The sequence below is a fragment of the Panicum virgatum genome, chromosome 5K, assembly GCF_016808335.1.
Source record: "Panicum virgatum strain AP13 chromosome 5K, P.virgatum_v5, whole genome shotgun sequence".
Lineage (NCBI taxonomy): Eukaryota > Viridiplantae > Streptophyta > Magnoliopsida > Poales > Poaceae > Panicum > Panicum virgatum.
Window position 1 is genome coordinate 44,270,218 of NC_053140.1, and position 22,928 is coordinate 44,293,145.

At 43.0% G+C, this 22,928-nt stretch overlaps 2 protein-coding genes across 4 annotated transcripts; one reads left to right on the forward strand and one right to left on the reverse strand.

Annotated features, from left to right (window-relative positions):
* Positions 1-1,249: 1,249 nt before the first annotated feature.
* On the reverse strand, positions 1,250-17,341 carry LOC120707642 (DNA ligase 6-like). Of its 3 annotated transcripts, none has more exons than XM_039992588.1 (21): positions 14,968-17,341; positions 14,769-14,886; positions 14,574-14,655; positions 14,070-14,172; positions 13,785-13,881; positions 8,221-8,323; positions 7,651-7,779; positions 7,089-7,136; positions 6,469-6,566; positions 6,275-6,340; positions 5,635-5,794; positions 5,431-5,538; positions 4,642-4,691; positions 4,057-4,091; positions 3,904-3,962; positions 3,037-3,198; positions 2,867-2,955; positions 2,677-2,776; positions 2,088-2,205; positions 1,716-1,933; positions 1,250-1,502 (listed from the first exon to the last, which is right to left on the reverse strand). In XM_039992588.1, exons 1-20 carry the CDS (start codon positions 17,210-17,212, stop codon positions 1,737-1,739), a joined length of 4,167 nt encoding a protein of 1,388 aa, XP_039848522.1. In that variant the 5' UTR covers positions 17,213-17,341; the 3' UTR covers positions 1,250-1,502; positions 1,716-1,736. The 3 variants fall into 3 exon arrangements, with proteins under 3 accessions (XP_039848522.1, XP_039848521.1, XP_039848520.1); XM_039992587.1 differs by having other exon boundaries at positions 1,250-1,478; positions 14,968-17,212; XM_039992586.1 differs by having other exon boundaries at positions 1,250-1,495; positions 14,968-17,212.
* A 987-nt stretch (positions 17,342-18,328) lies between these two features.
* On the forward strand, positions 18,329-22,841 carry LOC120707644 (ATP synthase subunit beta, mitochondrial-like). Its single transcript, XM_039992589.1, has 9 exons — positions 18,329-18,975; positions 19,786-19,861; positions 19,962-20,050; positions 20,138-20,255; positions 20,343-20,446; positions 20,527-20,685; positions 20,986-21,210; positions 21,295-21,606; positions 22,445-22,841. The coding sequence occupies exons 1-9, from the start codon at positions 18,502-18,504 to the stop codon at positions 22,556-22,558; spliced, it is 1,671 nt and encodes a 556-aa protein (XP_039848523.1). The 5' UTR covers positions 18,329-18,501; the 3' UTR covers positions 22,559-22,841.
* Positions 22,842-22,928: the final 87 nt, after the last annotated feature.

The window sequence follows — 22,928 nt, forward strand, 5'->3', positions numbered from 1 at the left end:
ATATCCGAATCTATAACGAGACAGCACTGGCTCTGATACCACTGTAGGAATATGGGGTAGCAAAAATAAAATTTTTCTACCACATAAATCAGGATTACTGCAGTTATAGATAACGGGATTACCACTAGACGTGCGGTTGCGGAACTTCTGCAGCGCGTTGGTGTAGTGCAGATGAAAGCCGGCAGTGCAGTTGCGAGAACCTCCTCTCGTGCGGCTCGTCCTTGTGCAGCAGATGCGGCACCTCCAAGGTATCCACACGTACGGGAAGAAGCGTCGCGATACAAACTGCTAGGTCCGCAAAGTCGACCTAGGGCTTGGGCGCGAAGGAGGGGCGGAGCTGTAGCGCAACGCGGCTACTGTTCATGACGGCGTTACTATTCACGGGGAACAGTACCGTGAATAGTAAAAGGACTATGGTTTTTAGGCGCCCCCTCCCTCTGTTTATATAGCTCCTTAGGTGGGTTGCCTTGGGCCCCACCTTGGGCGCCCTCTTTTTGGGCCGAAAAGGCCCATTAGTGCACCTAAGCCTAGTCTAATTCAGATCTCATTTTTATCGGGTTTTTTTCCCTTAAGTGTGTGACCCTATGGACTCATATGCGAATAGACATGGCCCGAGTACTCTTACTCGGCCCAATAGTAGACAGTGGCCTCTAGCAAGACATATCAACTCCTAAACACACACAAAGATCATATCAGACGAGCCTCCACAATATCATATACATGATATTCCTTTTGCCTCACGATATTTGGTGAGTTTAAAGCCGACCACTCTTTCTCGATACTGTGATTCGAAATACTTGGTTAACTCTTAACCCCAGCATGGCCATGCATTTCCTGATCCGAATCACTCGAGGGGCCCAGAGATATCTCTCTTGTAGAGAGGGGCAAATCCCATCTTGACCGACTATGTCTCACAGCATGCTTCTTGACAAACTCGAAAATCACCTTTATGACTACCCTATTACGGTGCAACGTTTGATGGCTCCTAAGTAAATCGGTTCACATCTTGAGTACATACGACGATCTCAGGTCTTAGGACACAACGTACATATTGTGTAATGAGAAATCATCTCGTGTTGGGTCAGTTCAGTCTCATGTCTCACATGAGCCTACATTATTAATTTGACATCCCCATGTCCATGACTTATGAAACGTAGTCAATCAACTAATACATGTGCTAATCTAATATTCATGTGTGTCCTCACATAAACTCCGACTAGGAATATTTTAGAATATTCATACAAGTATAGAGTTTCACAAATACTTCACATAAACATTAATCAATACAAGTTATCATCCATGAATATTCAAGTTACACTTTATTAACCATGAATATAAGGAAATATGATTGTCTCTGGGGGCATGTTTCCAACAGATTCCGCCCAATCTTTACGGAGGGGCTCGCAGTGCTGGACAAAGACCAAACGAAACAGAATCTTGACGATCCATCGGCTGGTGTTGTAGTAAAAAACTGCTATCTGGAGGTACTTACATGCTGTCAGCTAGAAGAAAAAAAAAGAGAAATAAGATCTTTGCTTTTGCTTCCAACTATTCTGTTTTCTGTACAAAAAGATGGAAATTTTGGAAGCCAGGGGGGGATCAGTGGTGACACTTCACCATTTCACCAGTGGTGTTGTTCTTGTTCACCGGTAGTTCATTTTTTGTATACAAAATAGGCAAACAAAAGAAAAGCTAGGACGAGGCAATGGGCCGACCTGATCCGCTCGCTTGCATCCCTACTCCGGGCCCTCTCTGCTGACATCCATCTTCCGGGTCTGAGCTTTGAACATAGAGGCAATATCAGTGGCTGTGCTGCAATCCTCTGGGCTCCGATCTGGAACCGAGCGGATGTACCTCGGCATCCTCACCGATATGCCACGCGATGGGTGGACAAGCCCAATGGCCGCATGGTGAACAGGGGATAGGGTGAGATCTGCAAGGGGAAAAAAGGAGGATAAACACACTGCTGGCCATGATACATTGCTCCGTGATAAGTGTAGCCTATGCGGTATTAGTATTGGTAGCAACTATCAACCTATGATACACACTGCAAGTGGAAATGTTCGTAAGAGGTTTTTTCAGGTTACCTGCCCCTCGGATCTCCCAAACTTGTTCTGTGGTGAACCACACCTCTGGTTGCTCATCTGTTTTGTAGTAAACAGGCTTCTTGGGCAGTATCCTTTCCCCAGAATAAAACTCCTTCATCTGAGATTAAATACCAAATATCAAAAGCATAATAGAAGGTGCTTCTACAAATCTAGAGGACTATTACACTGTATATGATTTACATTGAATTCGAAGCATAAAACAATAAATAACTCATGCCACATATATATTAGCTAGTATCTCCTTTCAGCTGCAATTGAATATAGAGATAATAAACAAAGATACAGAAAATTACATATTCACAATGTAAGGAGCATCATAAAAAGGTTCACAAATTTCCATCGATGATCATATGAGTTCTTAGCCTTCACTTTTAAGATCATTCCCGCACGATTGGTGTTATATAAGCTTCCACATAATATCAAAACCATTCGAATGAAAACAAACAGATTGGATGGATCAGCTCCTCAAATTCAAGCATGTAGACAAATGCCGATCATCTTATTAAAGATGTAATGGTACTAGGAACAAGTCTTTTGTTGAAACATCCAAGCAGCAATACAGCCGTACCTCTTTATAGAACTCATCTGAGAGCCCAGACATAACACGGCATACACTTTGGAATTCTTCGGTTTCAGGGTTGTAGCATGCCATAAGAAAAGGACTGTACCTGTACAGACCAATTTGTACACACTATGTCAGTATTGTTCAGTAAAATGATAAAAAGATAGAAAAGAGAACCCACTGGAGCTAAACGTACCATCCAGCTTTCCGTCCATTTCCATACCATGCACCGACTGGAACTAAGTCAAGGCTATCACCTAAGCCTTCCACATAGTCACGCTTGACCTGCAAACAATGATGAGGGCATATACTTCAGGAAATACAAAAGATGTCAAACATTGCTTCATTAGTGAACTATGTTTGCACCTTTAACCATGAATCACAGCGTTTGGAAGCAGAGTATCCAGCATCAATATCCAAAGTCTTCAACATTATACCCTCACAAGAAGACTCGCATGCCTTTCTGAAAAATGTGTTCATTCTATCCAAAGTGCTAGAGTTGTCCGGTGACGCTTCGCTGGCTTCTACCTACATGGTAGAAATTGATTGATTAATGTGCAGTTACAAGCATCCATGTATAGTGTACAGTTAATAAACGAAGTAAGGTTATGCAAGTTCATGGCAATGCGAATTAGAAGGTGCATGTTATTCTAGATAGGGGTGCAAATTGGTGACCCTTAGGTGCACCTCCAACCCTCTTTAGTTCAAATACTTCTCTAAAATAGGACCTCATTTTGGAGAAGTAGTACAAATATTTGACCTAAGAGGATCGGAGGTGCACCTAAGGGTCATCAATTTACACCCCCTAATTCTAGAGCAAATCACATATGCTTTGAACTTGAGATTGGAGGGTTGATGTGAATGGTCATGCTCATCCATTAACCAAGCAGGCATTTGGCAGAAACATATAGGTTACTACACTAGCATTTTGATATTAGGATACATATACTAACTTACAAAGTAATCCATGTTGAGATGCTATAATGTCAAGCTGCGCAGCATATATTTTAATTTGAGTAATGTCAATGACGTCAAAAAGTCAAAGACAAGAAAAGGAGAGGGTCATATACCTAAGCATCCCACAATGTCTTGATAAGCAGAAAAAAGGAAAGAAGTGGTATATTAAGATGGAGAAGTTGAGAAGGTAAGCCCATATTGTCATAGTCACAAAATAATGTTCAAAATAACAATGCAGGCATGAAATGGAAAGTGCAATTCAGGGATGGAACTTACGGTTAGCTGCTGAGCTAACTCGAAATATCCTGGCTTCTCCTGGAACAAGTCGTGAATGTCTGCAATGAAAGGGAAAAAACAGGAAGAAGTTTAATGGCACCCATTGATACTTTACTCGACAAAGTGTGCAATTTCTCTAATACTGAAACATACACTTCCTTCTTTGCCGAAGAGGACAATCCAGTAGCCTGCAGGGGGGAAACAATGTAAAACCCCTCATATTTTGAATAAGACAATAATGTTCTGCATGGCAGCAACTAATATTCAACTGCCTTCATTTCATATAGCTTTTGGTGGACATTTCCATGGCAGTGTGTCAAGTGCAAACACCTCCTTAAGTGCAATTACGAAATTACTTTCCAATTTAAACACACAAGAAAAATGAGGATCTGCTGCATAAACTATTGATTAATGTAGTACCCTTTAAAATTTCAACCTCAACCTTATGTATGAATAAACAAAAACAATAATATTGCTGTGAACCATTCATATTCTGTAGATTCGGAAAAGAGTATGTAACTTTACATCACCAGCAAACTAAATAAGTAAGATGCGGTTGAAATGTGGTACATTAAAACTCCAAACAACAGTAGGGGTAGGCCATGAGAATAAAGTGATTGACCAACAGAGGTCCTGTACTTAGAACTTTTCCTTTAAAAGAAGGTCAAATTCTTAGAAATAAGTTTGTTCTGAAATTCTCACAGAAAGAAAGAATTCAAAAGTGCTCATTAATGTTACCTCTCTCCATTGCAGAACATGATGTCAAAAACAAACACACAAATGTCAACCTGCAGAGACGTCAATACATTACCATGTGGATAAAAATGCTCCATACTCCTACTAGATACTTCTTGGCTACATGTATTCCGATTGAACAAGTACTATATAAGTTATGTGCTAAGTACAATTGAAACACACTACACACCATAAAGTTTTTTTTTGGCTTTGTACGGGCTCTTTATCACCTTCTTAATATAAAGATACACAGCCCTCCTGCGTGTTCGGGAAAAAAAAAAACTATCTACTGCCGAATCTGCAACATGACGTATTTGTGTTCTTGCCTCTACTTTGAGGTGTAATTGTGATTATGCCCTCAATTTTTTAGCATTGTGAATTTGCTCTTTACTATTCACAAGTCAATGTGATTTCACCCCTAGTCAACGGTAAAACAGGGGCCGATATGCAAAGACCAAGGGCAAAATCACATTGACTTGTGAAAAGTAAAGGGCAAAATCACAAAGTCAAAAAACAAGGGCAAAACCACAAATGCACTTCAAAGCAGGGGCAAAAACACCAAAAAACCTCGATTATTTGTAGCAATACATGAATCATTGAAGATAACAAGGGCACTAGGGAGTTGGGAACTTGGGATGGGAATATGAATTGTTCAGTTCAAGCTGTGAACCATAAATGACTAATTAGAGAAATTATGCCTAAGTTCTAAAACTTATTGGCACTATAAAAATACAACACAAGACAATACTGACGGCCCAAAGCAGTAATGTGCTTTATAAATCGCATAATCACCTTTATGTTATCGATCGCAATGGAGGAGTGCTTGTTTCCTCTTTCTCTTGAAGATAGTTCTTGGAATGACATCAACTTGTTTCCTTTCTTCCTATCGATTCCCACCACCTTAATTTGCACAAATATATATTAAAAAAAGTTTGAGGGTAAAGAAGTGTGATATCATGAAAAAAAAAGATGACGACCCCTTGTGATTAAACTGACCTCAGCATCCAGTATGAAGCTGGACACTTCGGGCCTGCACAACTCCGTAATCATGTTCACTAGGTCAGGAAATCTGGGAGTTGATTCTTTCATATGCCTTGAAAATATTCGCACAGATCCATCAAGTAATCTGTGAATCTGGGCACGCTGACCATCATACCTGGAAGTAACATTGATAAGAAAATTCTAAAGTTTTTGTATTCGAAGCATGGGCCATGGTGAATGGTTAGGCTTGTATCTACTTCTGGTCAATAATAAACCTAAACTTCATATTTGCAAATGTCTGATCATATTCCCTACCAAGTCACAACTTGCTTCCTGTGCACTTCTGAGTTTTCATGATCCTTCAAATATTGACATTAGTTTTTCTTAGCTTAAAGATGGAGTTATTTCTTTCAGTATTGATTCTTCTGAGCTGTCAAGAATTTGAAATTCTCCTCCAGAGTGATAGTAAACTCCCGGTAAGGTTTAAGCTATTAAGATACTGCATGCAAACCTGTCTGAACCATGGTACAACTGGATGCCTAGGGGTTGTACTAAGTAATTCATAAATTAATTCCATGTTAAAACAACCATATAGTTATTTAAGTAGCTATGTTCAGAACAGTATCTTAACAGAGGAAGAGAGCAATGGACTTACTTGTACTCACACGTAAATGATTTGCCACCAAAAGCTTTCAGTGCTTGAGTCAACCCATTAGTAATTCTGAAAAGCAGCAAAGTAACAAATAATTAACACTAAAAACTGAAATACAATTCACTCATTCAAGCAAAGGAACAAATAATTAAAACTAAAAACTGAAATACAATTCACTCATTCAGACATGTACATACCTTGCAAGCATAGGTGGAAGAGGTGTGCCAGGCACCATTGCCAAGGATGAAGCTGAAAATGCAGTTCCTTCTCTCAGAAGAGAAGGAATGAGCAGATCCTGACAAATATTGTATCATCGTCAGCAGAAGCAAACTCTCTCTTGAAGCGAGAATCATCCTATTTTAGTTCTGAGTTGAGTTTAATTACTATTATTTGACAGATATATTTCACAATGTTACTCATTTCTATCACCTCTGTAAAGCATCCTAGCTACCAACTGCGCCATTTATTTATAAATAGACTAATAGCAATCCTTACTGTTGGATTGGAGCAAACTATTCTCTGTCAAGGAAAAATGCCTTTTGATATGAAACATCAAGCATTTATACCTTTTAAAAGGGCCAATGTACAATGACAAAGTAGACTTGAGAGATTATTTTATATTACAGTTTGTACTGACCTTACTGTGTTGAGATAGTTGTGTAATAAAGCCTACAGCTTAGGTAAGTCCACAAAGTTTCATGTACAAGAAGTCTAATTTCTAGGAATGTGAACAGTTAGGATGCAACCAAAGCTAGGAAATTTTGTACCACGACTGTATATGAGTATATGACACAGAGCCATTGGTTCCGTCACTTACCAGATTAGGAATGACATTGTATGCCTCGGCAACTTCAGTTGAAAGACTCTGTGCAAAAAATAAAAGAAGGTACAAATATAAAAAAAATGGTTCAAAATAATATGTGTTATAGAACAAAATATAATTAGACTGCTAAAATGGAGAGTGAAGGCTACCCTTGAGGTTACAAAAATCATAAGAACAAAATAAAAGTAAAGCTTTTGGAATTCAAGCATTGTGGTCTAATATAGTGTTCCAAATTCCTCTTTTTCTTTAGAAAGAAATTTGCTAGCAAGGGACACAATCAAGACTAAATCCCTAAGCACTGTAGTAAATCAGAGGAGCCTTCATATATGCTCTATGGATATTAACTTCTTGTAAAAAGATAAATAAATAAATAAATAAATACATAAATGAAGTTACAAAATTGGCTGTTGTAGAGTGGTTTATAAGAAAATTTGAAGATCTGTCTGTGCCACTCCGAGCCACCTTTGCTAACCTTATGGGTCCGCTTGGGTTATGAACAAGCTGAAGCCCTCCCCTGACATAATTTGCACAAAAGAAATTTCATGTTCGTACAAACCTGTAGTTGTGTTTTTATGCCTTCCAAGGACACTGCAGGATCTCCTGCACACTTTCTATCAAAAACAACAGCATGTGCAAGCGCAGGTAATATTGTTTTCATCATAGCCCCAATACGCAAGTTACGAACCTATTAGGCAAACATAGACACACACAAAAAAAGAAGTGGTGGAGGTTAGTAGAAGTTAGGACACAGTTTGGTAGCATGTATCAGCTACTATATACTAAATCCCAAGGAGGGATCAACTGAACAATGAATTACAGCTAACTTAATAGACATAGAAGCATGTCACTGGAATATAACAACAAAATGCAGAATAAAGTTAAGCTCCAACCCTCCCCATATCTGAAGACGGTAGAATTTCAAAATATTGTAAAAGCATGAAAGTTGTACACAGTAAAACAATACTCGAAAACTTCAGATTGAGAGAGATAAATATAAGCAATTAAGATCAAAATAAGATCAAAACCACAGAACCCATGTACAATCTGCATTCTGCAATGATTCCATGCAATACAACATCAGAATAAAAATTGTAAACTACAAGGAAGAAAGGAGTTGGTGGCTTACCAGTGTTCTGACAAGAAATTTCATTTCCATCTCCCTACAAGACCGAATAAGATGCAAGACAAGAATTTTTCTTCTTCCAGCGCTCCCACTACCTGATATTACACTAACCAAAAAAATTATGATATAAAGAACAATAAAAGATAATCCTTTATCAGAACATCCCACAAAAACAAACGGCATCATGCAAGATATGACTTATTATTGTTAAGGCCCATTAGGCCCACTCTCTATATATCACCCTCCAAGGGGACTTGTGCCGTATCCATCGTATCCAATGTAAGTGACATGGTAACAGAGCAAGGTTAGGGTTAGGTCTCCTTTTTTTTTTCCACCAACGGCGCGCCGTCCGCCGCCGCCCCATCCTCGCCCGGCCGCCGCTCTGTCCCGGCCGCGCCGCCGCTTCATTCCCGGCTGCCGGTCCGCCCCGTCCCCGGCGGATCCGAGCCGTCCGCGCCGTCCCAGCCGCCGCTCCGTCGCCGGCGCTGTCCTCATCCGCCACCGCCGTCTGCTCCGTCCAGCGCCGCCCGTCCGTCCGCCGTTGCAGCTCCTCCGCCCCGCCTCCATCTCCGCTCGTCCGGCCGCGGGAAGGGGGGGTGCTGCATCCGCCGCCCGTCGCGGCCGGGATCCGCCGCCCCCTTCCGCCCGCGGCCTGTCGCGGCCGCCTGTCGGGGCCGCCCATCGCTGCGCCCCTGCACCGTCTGTTGCAGAACCAGGGGGGAGGGGAGCGGCTGTTCTGGTACTCATTCACCTCTGCCTGCTACTGCTCTGTTCTGCTGCTACTCTGTGCTCCACTGCTGTGACGTGCGGCTCTGCTGCTTGCTCCTGCACTTGCTGCTTGCTGGTGCTCTGCTGTGGCTCGTTGTTCTGCTACTACTCTGTCTCTTTTGGTGGTGCATCAAGATACATCTGTTGATTGTGCTGAGTTTCATTATTCCTCATGGCAGTCAATTCTATTGTTGTTAGTATTGTGCTTGATGGTCAGAACTATCCCGAGTGGGCCTTTTGTGTTCAGACTGCACTTAGGGGTCATGGATTACTCTTCCATTTGACTGATGATGCACCAGTTCTCGCCGATGATCGGCGCAATGCTGCTGATCTCAAAACATGGCAGATTAATGATGGCAAGGTGATGGCTGCCATGGTCAACAGCACTAAACAGTCCATGATTATGAGTTTGTCCAAATTCAATACTGCCAAGGAGATCTGGTCTCATTTGAAGAATCGCTTTGTTCAGGACAGTGGTGCTCTTTTACATACTCTTATGCAACAAACTCATGTCATCGAGCAAAATGATATATCTATTGATGAGTATTATTCAGCTTTTGATCGTCTGATGAGTACTTTGCTCTCTATGGTACCTGCTTGTACAACTACTCCATGTCCAGCTCATCAATTCATTGAGAAGTTCTTCACCTACAGATTTGTTATGGGAGTTAGAGCTGAATTTGATTCTCTTCGTGCACGATTGCTTCACAGTTCTGACACTCTCACCATGGCTAAGGCATTGTCTGAGTTACTTGCTGAAGAGACTCGCCTTAAGTCTATGTCTTATACTACTGGTGTGAGCTCTCACAGTGTGTTGGCTGCTGCTCAGAAGCCTAGGAGTTCCTCTTCTCAGCCCTGTGTGCATTGCAACAAGACCACTCATCGCTCTGAGAATTGCTTTGCTAAGTTCCCGGAGAAGTTGGCTGATTTCCGTGCTCGTCGTGCTACTCGTGGTCGTGGTGCAGGACCATCTCCTAGAGGTTCAGTTGCTGTTGCTGCCACTTCATCTGCTGGTACTTCATCGTCATCTTGGGTTCTTGATTCAGGAGCCTCTTTTCATGTGACATCTGATCAGTCGCAGTTGGCTTCTACTACGCCTGTCACAGAGGGTGCTTCTGTGCAGACTGCTGATGGTACTTTATGTTACATCACTCATAAGGGTTCTCTTTGTGATCCTCATTTTACTGTCCCTAATATTTTCTTTGTCCCTGAACTATCTATGGACCTCCTTTCAGTAGGACAAATTACAGACCACAATTGCTTTGTTGGATTTGATGACTCATCTTGCTTTGTACAGGATCTACGCACAGGGGAAGTGATTGGGACTGGCCGTCGCCGTAGAGCTGCTCCTCGCCTCTACATCTTAGACACCTTGCGCCTACCTTCATCCACTGCATCTCCAGCTCGAGTGCTTTCCGCTGCGTCTGCTTTTGCTGCGTCCTTTGCCCAATGGCATCATCGTCTTGGCCATTTGTGTGGATCCCGTTTGTCTACTCTAGTAAAGTCAGGTTGCTTAGGTCCTACTTCTGTTGAGTCTGGTCTTCATTGTAAGGGTTGTCATCTTGGAAAACAAATACAACTTCCATATTTTACTAGTGATTCTCACTCTGTTAGACCTTTTGACTTGGTCCATTCTGATGTTTGGGGTCCTGCACCTTTTGCTTCAAAAGGTGGTCATAAATATTATGTCATTTTTATTGATGATCATTCTCGTTATACTTGGCTTTACTTCATGAAACGCCGCTCTGAGTTGCTCTCTATTTATAAATCCTTTGCTCGCATGGTTCACACCCAGTTTTCTGCCCTTATTAAAATTTTTCGTTCTGATTCTGGTGGTGAATATTTATCTGATAGCTTTCGCCAGTTCCTAACCTCAGAGGGTACTCTTGCTCAGCTTTCTTGCCCTGGTGCTCATGCACAAAACGGTGTGGCTGAACGCAAACACCGTCATATCATAGAAACTGCACGCACTCTTTTGATATCTTCTTTTGTACCTTCGCACTTTTGGGGTGAAGCTGTTTCTACTGCGGTTTATCTCATCAATAGACAACCATCATCCAAACTCTCTGGCAAACCACCTGGTGAAGTTCTTTTCGGGACTCCTCCACGATATGATCATCTTCGAGTTTTTGGCTGTATGTGTTATGTTTTGTTAGCACCCCGTGAGCGGACTAAATTGACTGCTCAATCTGTTGAGTGTGTTTTTCTTGGATATAGCCTTGAACATAAAGGCTATCGGTGTTATGATCCGTCTTCTCGTCGCATTCGTATTTCACGAGACGTGAGCTTTAATGAAAACCGACCCTTCTTTTACAACTCGTCCACTCACTCTTCATCCTTTTCCACAGAGTCCACCTCGTTCATGTGTCTTCCTCCCATTTCTGATCCTTCATCCATGCCACCATCATCTACTGTATCCACACCTGATGTCCTCATTCCCATTGCACCACCTTCCACTTCCACGTCATCTTCCTCTTACTCTTCTAAACCACCTATCACCCAGACTTACACTCGTCGTCCTCGCTCTACTCCCACGGCTAGTCCTGATGATGCTCCTGTTGCTGATGCTTGTACTAACACTGATGAATCTCATGATGTTTGTAATCAGGGATATCGTCTTCGTGACCGTGGCACCATTGTACCTCCAGATCGTTATGGGTTTCCACGTGCTAGTGCAGTTATTGCTGAGCCATCCTCTTATAAAGAGGCTTCTGGTATACCTGAGTGGCAACTTGCTATGACTGAGGAATTGGCTGCCCTCGATCGCACAGGTACATGGGATATTGTTCCTTTACCCTCTGGCGCTGTACCTATCACATGCAAATGGGTTTTCAAGGTTAAAACCAAATCTGATGGGTCTATTGAGCGATATAAAGCTCGTCTTGTGGCCAGAGGTTTTCAGCAGACTCAGGGTATTGACTATGATGAGACTTTTGCACCAGTGGCACATATGACTACTGTTCGTACTTTAATTGCTGTTGCAGCCTCATCTTCTTGGACTATCTCTCAGATGGATGTCAAAAATGCTTTTCTTCATGGTGATCTACATGAAGAAGTCTATATGCATCCACCTCCTGGGGTAGATGCTCCCTCAGGTCATGTTTGTCGTCTCCGTCGTGCCTTGTATGGTTTGAAACAGGCTCCTCGTGCTTGGTTTGAGAGATTTGTTTCTGTCATCAAGGCTGCTGGTTTCTCTTCCAGTGATCATGATCCTGCATTATTCATCCATATCTCTCCACGAGGACGCACTTTGCTTTTATTATATGTTGATGACATGTTGATTACAGGGGATGATCCAGACCATATCTCTCATGTAAAGGAGTATCTCAACAAGGAATTTCAGATGTCTGACTTGGGTCCACTCAGTTATTTCTTGGGAATTGAGGTTTTGCAAACTCAGAAAGGTATTTATCTTTCTCAGTCCAAGTACATACAAGATCTTCTTAATCGTTCTGGTCTTAGCGATACTCGCACTGTTGTCACGCCCATGGATCTTCACTTAACACTTCGTCCGACTGATGGGACGCCTTTGGAGGATCCATCTCGATATCGACATATTGTTGGCAGCCTAGTCTATCTCACTATTACCAGGCCTGATATTGCTCATGCAGTTCATATTCTCAGTCAGTTTGTATCTGCACCTACCTGTGTTCATTATGGTCATTTACTTCGTGTGATGAGATACTTAAGAGGGACAAGATCAAGACGTTTACTTTATGATTCCAATAGCCCACTTCAGCTACATGCTTACTCTGACGCTACTTGGGCAAGTGATCCCACAGATCGTCGCTCCGTTACAGGTTACTGTATCCTCCTTGGATCATCTCCTATTGCTTGGAAATCCAAAAAGCAGGCTGCTATATCCAGATCTAGTACTGAAGCCGAACTTCGTGCGCTTGCCACTACTACTGCTGAGATTATTTGGCTTCGATGGCTCTTGGCTGATCTAGGTGTCTCTTGTGACACTCCTACACCTCTTCTCTGTGACAACAGTGGAGCTATACAAATTTGTCATGATCCAGTGAAGCGTGAACTTACAAAACACATTGGTGTTGATGTATCCTTCACTCGGTATCATTGTCGTCAGAAGACCGTTGATCTTCAATATGTGCCCTCGGAAGCACAACTTGCTGACTTCTTCACAAAAGCACAAACCAGGGCACAACATCAGTTTCATTTAATCAAACTCAATGCTTCAGATCCTCCACTTCCACCTTGAGTTTGAGGGGGGGTGTTAAGGCCCATTAGGCCCACTCTCTATATATCACCCTCCAAGGGGACTTGTGCCGTATCCATCGTATCCAATGTAAGTGACAATTATTATCTTCGAAGCAAAGGATTGAGTTTACAGCATCAAACAAAACCTGAGTGTCTTGCAGATTTAAATGATTTTCTTATTACTTGGTAAAGAAAAACTTTAGAAAAAAAATAATATCAACAATGAGCATATAGTACTAACGAGATCTGTTTGTTATTTATCATGTCAATTGCTGTATGCAAATCTATCAGAAGATGGTTTGCCCTGGGAACTGATTGCACATCAAGTTACAGAGTTGGAAGTACAATCATCAGAAATTGCATTGCAATACGCCATAGACATTGTAGTTAGTAATTATCATCTAGAAAAGAACACCATAGACATTGTAGTTAGCAATTATCATCAAGAAAAGATTAGTGAGAATTCAAAGTAGCTACGACTGAGACTTAAATCTTCATTAATTAATTACCATGCTTGGCAAGATTCACGGGGTTCTATCACAAAGGACGGCAGACAGAGAGTTTTACATTGTAATTAATACCTTAGTTTCCGAAGCATGGAATATACATCATGAATCGAGAGAGGCCGAGGAGGAGCAAGTAATGTTTGATTCTGACGGCATTCTTGGGCAACATTACCTACAAAATTACAATTCATCCATTATTAATACTTGTTACTATAACAGAAATTCAATCAGGAACAACCAGTGAATTAAAGTACACACTTCTGTTGGATTTTGCCATAAGCCTAGCAAATGCATTCATATGTTTTTACTTTGCAATGAATGATTACACTAGAAGTCTTCCCATAAGAAATTGGTACTTGCCAAGATCGCCGTAAGTTTTGTACATCTCTTGTATTTTAGATCTGCTGGTTCCTAATGATTCCTCCAGAGCAGTTACAACAAGACTCCCACCAATGTTCAGTTCCTAGCTTCAATAACAAACATGAGATTAATGCATTGGAGTGCCATATTTTTTTCTCAAACATTAAGGAGAGATTGGCCTGCCATATCACGAGGCATAACAAAAGCATACTGAAAAAAACATGAGTAAGCCATGACGTTAAGAACGGCATACTGTATACTAGAAAGTATCACAACTTGGGGTCTGCATGCTTTCATTAACACTGATTAAAGGGAAGCAATTCACATGAAAAGTATTGACAATACTTACTAATAAGCTAAAAATTAGAATCAAATTAACCGTATTGAAACGCAGTTTATTCATCATAAAATTATGGACCCACACTCCAAAGAGGTCCTTAAAAGAAGTAGCTAAACATAGAGTAAATCTGGGAAAGAGATCAAGTATGTGATTTGTGTACTTACCATATTCTCATGGTCAGGAGAAATTTTATTAGTGCATAGATAAACAGCAGGTAGAACATCATCAGGGGATAAGGCAAGCAAACTGCATTCCAGAAGGTAGGGCATTAACCATTTCCACCAGTAATGAACATATTCGGTGGATATTGGATAATCAACAGCATGTTTAGAACAATTAAAAAGTAAACATTCAGAAACCTCCTGAACATGTTGCAAAATATTGACATAGTTTTGATCTTTCCTTTTTCTTTTTCAACCAGATCAAAAGTGCGAGCCAAGTGCAAGTATGGTGCAAGTTGTCCTGCTGTCCAGCAAGCTGCAGAAACCCAGATACATGGCATGACTGACTACCATACAAGAATACAAGATGGAAAATGACCAGGAACAAGCAGCTAACCATGCTCAATAGGTAGATACTTTTCAACTGGCAGCGATATCTTGGTAGAAACGGTTTGTGATAAAGAGGTTTGTAAATGTAAGTTTGGCATCTTTTGAGTAGCCTGAGAAGAATCACAAGCCAGGTCTGTGTTGCTACATTTATCTTTAGTTTCATTTTCCGTAATCTGCAGCGCGATATTCTTATCAATAGCAATTACATTGTTGTTCTCACTTGAAGTGTAAAATATATCAACTGCTACAGTTACATCTCCTTTTGCCCTCTCAAGCAAAGAAACTGCATATTCTCTGGACATGCCACCATCTACAATCTGAAGAAGCTGGTCTACACTTTGATCTTGTGTTTTTACAATATCAGTTAACTGATCGTCACTTTCCACATTATTTTGGTGTGCCTCCTCATATACTTTATCAGCTGTACCACTTTTAGAAGTGGTGGCTGTAGATCTAACGAAATAGTTTGTAATTGTGGACTGCTTGCGCCCACCAGATTCTGTTGAGGAAGTTAGTCGTCCTTTCTTTTTTGGTTTGTTTGCAGTGCCAGAACCCCTCCTCTTTTCCTTTTTGGGAGTATTTGATTTCATTCTCATAGGGGTCAAATTTACCAGTTTTGTAGAGTGTTCCGCAGGCTTCTGTGAAAATAAAGGACATTCTTGCTGACTACTCACATCAGCAGAAGACCCATGATCAGAAGTATGGTTTTTCTCTGACTTGGGTGTCCCGCTACAAGAACCATTTGCTTCTTCAAAGAAATCTCTTTCCCGCTCAAAAAAATCAGATGCTGCTTTAACCACATCACCACCTGAGCTCATCAGCAGGTCCATGATCTGTTCCCCGCTGACCCATGAGGGCAGGAAATCTGATAGTTCTTTCTTCATTTCCTCTGTAATATTCTCCTTCAAAGTATCAAGTTGTTCAGAAGCAGAAGTGATTGCTGGTAACAAAACAGCATCCTCCCCATCATGCTGGATTGAGAATTTAGCATCTGTTGACCTACGATGGAATGCCATCAAGAACTCCTGTTTGTTTGCTGTCTCATCTACCAACCCAGAAAAATGCTTCTGCATTGTAATTGCCTCCTTACTATCGAGCTTTCCAGCATTGACTCCAATGGTCGGGATCACCCGCTTTGGGTGCAAAAACTTTACATATTCTCGCAACTCGTCATAGCTCGAGTGCTCACTGTAAGGAACAAGATGGATCTCAAGTGAATCTTTCACCCTAACAGCAAAACCTTCCTTCTTGGTTTCATACATCCACCCGGTTGGTACAAACCCGATAGCCTTCATGTACCCTCTCTCCAACATGATCTCCTTCATCTTTACAAAATTTGGTCGGAAATAGGGCCACGTCTCTCCTAAGATATTCCACCCGATAACATGCACATCCGTCACTGCTGCATCCTCGGTAAAAACTCCATTCTCCCCACCAAACCCCAATACTGTCAAAATCTCCATTTTCCTGCTGTCCACATGGATTGAGCACCCACAGCGCTGTGCAACCTCCAGCAAAATCCTCTCTTTGCCCACGACATAGGTCGCGATCAAACACAGCACACGCTCTCCTGCCGCTGAACTCTCCTCTTTCACACGCTTGATCACGTTCACCACATAATCTATAGACTCCTCTTGGGAAGGGAATGTGAACTTGGGGTTGCAGTATGTGGTGTCCAGAAACACAGCGTCAGCACGGACGAACTCCAGAAAGTTAGGATCGTGCGTCATAGACTCCGTGTAACGGAAGTCACCGGTGTGCACATACCTCTCGGCGTTCGGTCCAGGGGAGGAGAAGAGGAACTGCACGGCACCAGGGCAGTGATTGGCGTCGACGGCGGTGACGCCCCACCCATCGACGGTGACACGGACACCGACATCGAGCGCGACGACAAGCTGCGGCGGCACGGAGAGCACGGAAGAGACGAGGCGCGCGGTGGGCGCGGAGCAGAAGACGATGCCGCGGCGCCAGGACGGTCCTAGGCCGCCGTAGTGGTCGGAGTGGAAGTGCGAGAGGAAGTAGGCGACAGAGAAGCCCCCGGCGTGGCGGAAGGCGTCGATGAGGAAGCGCGAGCCCGGAATGAGCGCGGTAGGCGGCACGGAGGCCGGGACGGGCGGGAGCGGCGTGGAGGCGGCAGTGAGGATAGGGTGGGCGTCAGTCGAAGGGAGCGAGGAGAGGGAGGAGAGGAAGACCGCGGATGTGTTAATGGAGAGCGATTTGGAGGCATTGGAGGAGGATATGAGAGCGGCCATCGGTTGCGGCGGAGGGTTTAGGGCTTGGAGGCGGCGGCAGAGAAGGGCATGGTGCGGCGGACTGGCGGTGGCGAGCGGGGAGCGGTGAGGGGGAAGAAGGGAGAAGAAGCGTCCGCAGGACGGTTGGTCAAGTTGTCGGAGTGTTGGAGTCGCTCGAGTTCGCGGTGCACACTGGGCTGGGCTGCATTCGGTCATGGATTGCAATCTGTCCAGTTTCCGCGGCCCATCAAGTGGTGTTTGGCTCGTGGGAAATGGTGGATGGGATAAAAAAAAAAGATGGGGCACACTTTAGTTTTAGAAGTGGGAAAATAATCTCTACATGATCTATAGCTTTTAGTCTTCATTTCATTCACAAACATAAATATGTTGAAAAGGTTTACATAAAAGATAGTATGCCACGAGACTATATGAACAAAATTTGAGAGGCAAACTTGACAGTCGCTCCAAATGTCTCCAGTATGCCGGCTCACGTGCGTCTAGGATGGTGTTTTATTTGGATAAAGGAAAACTATTGAAGTTGACAAACTTTACAGCATGATGATTTGATGGCTTAGGCCAAGGAGGTATTTCTCACTTAATCAATGCATTTTTTGCGGGTAATCAATGCATTAATACTTTCAAGAATATAATTTTTGTTGTATACATATTTATTCTTAAAACTATTATAATCTACTAATGCAAATCAATTATTATCTGAACTATTCGGGAGTAAGGCCGTGTTTAGTTCTTTTTGCAAAAAAAATTTGTAAAAAAATCTTACTAATTTTAAGTACTAAATGAAGTTTATTTACAAAACTTTTTGCACAGATGGGTTGTAAATTGCGAGATGAATCTAATGATGCTAATTAATCCATGATTAATTAATAATTAGCAGATGGTTACTGTAGCATCACTGTTGCAAATCATGGATTAAGTAGGCTCATTAGATTCGTCTCGCGATTTACAACTCATTCATATAAAAAGTTTTGTAAATAGACTTCATTTAATACTTCAAATTAATAATAAGATACACGAGGCACGAGCTTGTGGATGCGAAATGACGGTCTCAAAAAAAGAGAGGATGCGAAATGACAAGTCATCAAGCGCGCTCCACTCTTCTCGGTCCGCTGCGGACCAGGTCCAGCCGCGAATCCCTCCCCACCCTCTCCTCTTCCTCCATATTCCCCACCCCCACCCCGACCCCGATCCCCAAACCCCTCCCACCCTTTCCCGTAGCGCGGAGCCGCCACTCCCCCACACCAGCACACCACGCTGAGGAAAACCTAGATCCGGACCCCTCGCCGCCGGCCATGGCGACGCGCCGGGCCCTCTCCTCCATCCTCCGCTCGGCCTCCCGCATCCGCGCCGCCTCCCCGACCCCGTGCCCGCGCCCCCGCGCGCCGCTCCACCACCGCCCGTCCCCTGCGGGCTTCCTCCTCAACCGCGCCGCCGCCTACGCCTCATCCGCCGCGGCACAGGCGGCGCCCGCCCCGCCGTCCCCGTCCACCGGCAAGACGACCGGTGGTGGCAAGATCACCGATGAGTTCACCGGCGCCGGCGCCATCGGCCAGGTCTGCCAGGTCATCGGTGCCGTCGTGGACGTGCGGTTCGACGAGGGGCTGCCCCCGATCCTGACGGCGCTCGAGGTGCTCGACAACAACATCCGCCTCGTGCTCGAGGTGGCTCAGCATCTCGGGGAGAGCATGGTCCGCACCATCGCCATGGACGGGACCGAGGGGCTCGTCCGCGGACAGCGTGTGTTAAACACTGGCTCTCCCATCACTGTAAGCCCATTTCCTCTCCTTTCTCGTCCATTTTCGTGTTTTGAGATGGTTTATTTGGATCTAATCTGACGAATCGGCGGGTGTTAGATTTGATCTGGGCGTACGGATCCATTTATTGTCTAGTGAATGCTTGCTTTCTAGATCCTTGGCTGTTGTTTGCAACTGGGAGTATGCAGTACCGATTTTGTAGATGATCAATATGCCAAACGTTTAGGATATGAACTGCAAATATTGAAACTGATGTAGCATTCTCATCATGTTTTAACAACATTCAAAATGCTGATCCATATATTTTCGTTTCTCTATCTAAACGGAGTTGTATAGCTTCACATTGTGGTCAGAGTTGCGCAAACCAAGGGTAGTGACACTGAACGGATGGGGCCTGTATAGGCTTGAGGTCTCAAAATAGACTGTAGAAACTAAAGATAATCATAAGTTATCCAATTCTGCCCATGATTCAAAGTTTTTCCCTTTTCTTTCTTGTCGTTCATGCAGCTTATAATGTTGCAGACATGCCGCCTATAGGTACAGTCATTTGCATGAACGTGCAGCATTCGTGGCCTGCTGATTATATGTTCCTCTGTTCTGTGATACCAGCTAGTTAACTCATACTTCTTCATTGACATGAAAATAAGTTGTTACAGCCTGATATGTAAGATTCATATTTGTGTACTGTACCTGTGGGCTGTAGGTACTTACAGAATCTGATCTTGGTTGTTACTGTTATCTTTAGTACCTTTGGAACTGCCAGCTTCCAAACAACACATCTGTTTGTGTTTCTGCATATATGACTTGTACCGTTTTTTCTAGGTCCCTGTTGGTAGGGCTACACTAGGACGTATTATGAATGTTATTGGCGAGCCTATCGATGAGAAGGGAGATATAAGTAAGTCTGCATGGCCTGCATTTACATGTAGCATTTACGTATACACTATTAAAAGCCATGCTTATATTTTCCCTTTGTTGCTTGCTCCTCCTGTATTCAGCGACAAGCCACTTCCTCCCTATCCATCGTGAAGCCCCAGCTTTTGTCGAGCAAGCTACAGAGCAGCAAATTCTTGTTACTGGAATCAAGGTACACCTCCTTTTCTTTGGAAGTGACTTGCTAGGTTCTTTTCATCATGCAAGGCTTGCATTAATGCAACACATATACTTCTATCAGGTTGTGGATCTCCTTGCACCCTACCAAAGAGGAGGTAAAATTGGTCTCTTTGGTGGTGCAGGGGTGGGCAAAACTGTCCTTATCATGGAGCTCATTAACAACGTCGCCAAGGCCCATGGTGTGTAGCTTGTACAGAGCATGATTGTTATAATATGAAGCTTTTTTGTGTTTTATTTTATGTTTACCCATTTATTCCTTCATCTAGGTGGTTTCTCTGTCTTTGCTGGTGTTGGAGAACGTACTCGTGAGGGTAATGACTTGTACAGGGAAATGATTGAGAGTGGTGTCATTAAGCTTGGTGACAAGCAGGTAAACGACCAAGATTCCTAATATGTCATTGGGTTCCATATCTGTTAGGTGAGTGTTCCTCACATTGTATGTTGTGGCAGAGTGAGAGCAAGTGCGCTCTTGTCTACGGTCAAATGAATGAGCCTCCTGGTGCTCGTGCTCGTGTTGGACTGACTGGTTTGACTGTTGCCGAGCATTTCCGTGATGCTGAAGGACAGGATGTGCTTCTCTTCATTGATAATATTTTCCGTTTCACCCAGGTAAGTTCTATGGCAATCCTCCTGTTTTATGTGCAGCAAGCAATGGTATTTTTGTTATTTAGTATGCAGATGACATTAGTTGAAGAGTCACTCTAACCCCCCCCCCCCCCCCCTCCAAAAACAAAAATGTGTGCACATCTGAAAACCTGTACGTTTAGTCTCTATTTTTTTTTGTGCGCTGATTCTGTGTGTGCCTCAGCTGAAAACCTGTGTGTTTGGTCTCTATTATATCTCTTTTTCACCCAATCACTTTCTGTACATTAAAGCTAAAAACCTTTACATCTGGTCTCTGTCTTTCAGGCAAACTCTGAGGTGTCTGCTTTGCTTGGACGTATTCCATCTGCTGTGGGTTACCAACCCACCCTAGCCACAGATCTTGGAGGACTGCAGGAGCGGATTACCACCACAAAGAAGGGTTCTATTACATCTGTTCAAGCTATTTATGTGCCTGCTGATGACTTGACAGATCCTGCCCCTGCAACCACCTTCGCCCATCTTGATGCTACTACTGTGTTGTCGCGTCAGGTATGCCTGTCTCGTATCTAGTTACAAATTCTCTATGGATTTACTCTTGCTATTATGAGTACAATGTGATCGTTTCTCGTGCAGATTTCTGAGCTTGGTATTTACCCTGCTGTCGACCCTCTGGACTCCACATCCAGAATGTTGTCCCCCCACGTTCTGGGTGTGGACCACTACAACACTGCTCGTGGTGTTCAGAAGGTTCTTCAGAATTACAAGAATCTCCAAGATATTATTGCCATTTTGGGAATGGATGAGCTCAGTGAAGATGACAAGTTGACGGTCGCTCGTGCTAGGAAGATTCAGCGTTTTCTTAGCCAGCCTTTCCATGTTGCTGAAGTTTTCACGGGTGCACCAGGAAAGTATGTTGAGCTGAAGGAGAGTGTTAAAAGTTTCCAGGTATGACATACACTATGATTGCAACAGTGTCTCCTTTGCCAAAGTGGTGTTATTTAGTTACATGCTTGTTGTTGGTGTCCTTTGCCTTACAGTTTGGTACTCTGTGCAATGTCAAATTTTGTGAAATTTAATGAGTTAGTTGATATGTTTGTTAGGTATTAAATTAGAGCCCCACCTCTGTTTTCAAGGCGTTGCCTAGGCGACAAGGCGGTGGCGGCTCGCCTTGCTTAAGGTCTCGCCTTAGCCCGCCTAGGCGTCGCCTAGGCGATAAGTCGGTGGTGGATCGCCTCGCCTCGCCTTACCGCTTTAAAAACATAGAGCCCCACGTATGCAAATGCATGTCATTTTGGATAGGACAGTTTTTTTTTTCTTAACTTCAAACATGAACGGTAGGTCAGCTAAATGAATTGACTACCATTTATCTTGTCATAAATGCTCTTTATTATATTTTATTCAAAAAAAATATTGGTGTATAAGTTGTTTGTAAAAGGTGCATCATATAGACTGTCCCATGTCCAAAGCAACATACATATGTACACAGGAATATTTTATTCTGAATATGTTATGTTGAAAGTTGAAACTATTTATTATTTTTGTGTGTACGATTTGTCACCTTTTACTGCCGTGATATTTTGTACTAAAACTTTATTAGTTTTGGCTACATGCCTGGAAAATGCCGCTCGAATTCTAGCTGCTTTTGGGATCTTATCATCAACGATAGGATACTAAATGTACATATAATTTTGTATTTTTCCTTTCTACTGAAATGCAAATGACAACCATTCTTTGTTTTTTCATGTTAATGCTCGCTATTGAACCTTCTTCACATATCATACAGGGTGTTTTGGATGGCAAGTATGATGACCTTCCAGAGCAGTCATTCTACATGGTTGGAGGAATAGAGGAGGTTATTGCTAAGGCAGAGAAGATTGCCAAGGAGTCCACATCATAAGCAGTCACCTTCACAGGCGTTGCAAATTTTTAACTTTTTGGAGGCCAACATGTGTGTTTTATTCTGTGTTAGCCAGGACATGTATTTACATGCAGGATGCCCAGCCAGCCTGCCGATGGATGTGTTTCCCCTCCACATTTCCCTAATAAGGATTTACAGTGACCTTTATGCTTGGTTTACTGCCCTTTGAGGAAGAATTGTCTTTTTGATGACGGCGAAACCATAAACTTGTTAATTCACAATGAAATACTGGAAGTGAAATCTCTCTCATGTTCATACTGCATAGCTGTTATGTTCACATCGAGTCGTTTGTGGACTTGTGGTTCTCCTCAATTCGTTTCGAGCTGAATGTGCAGTTTTGTTATCCCTG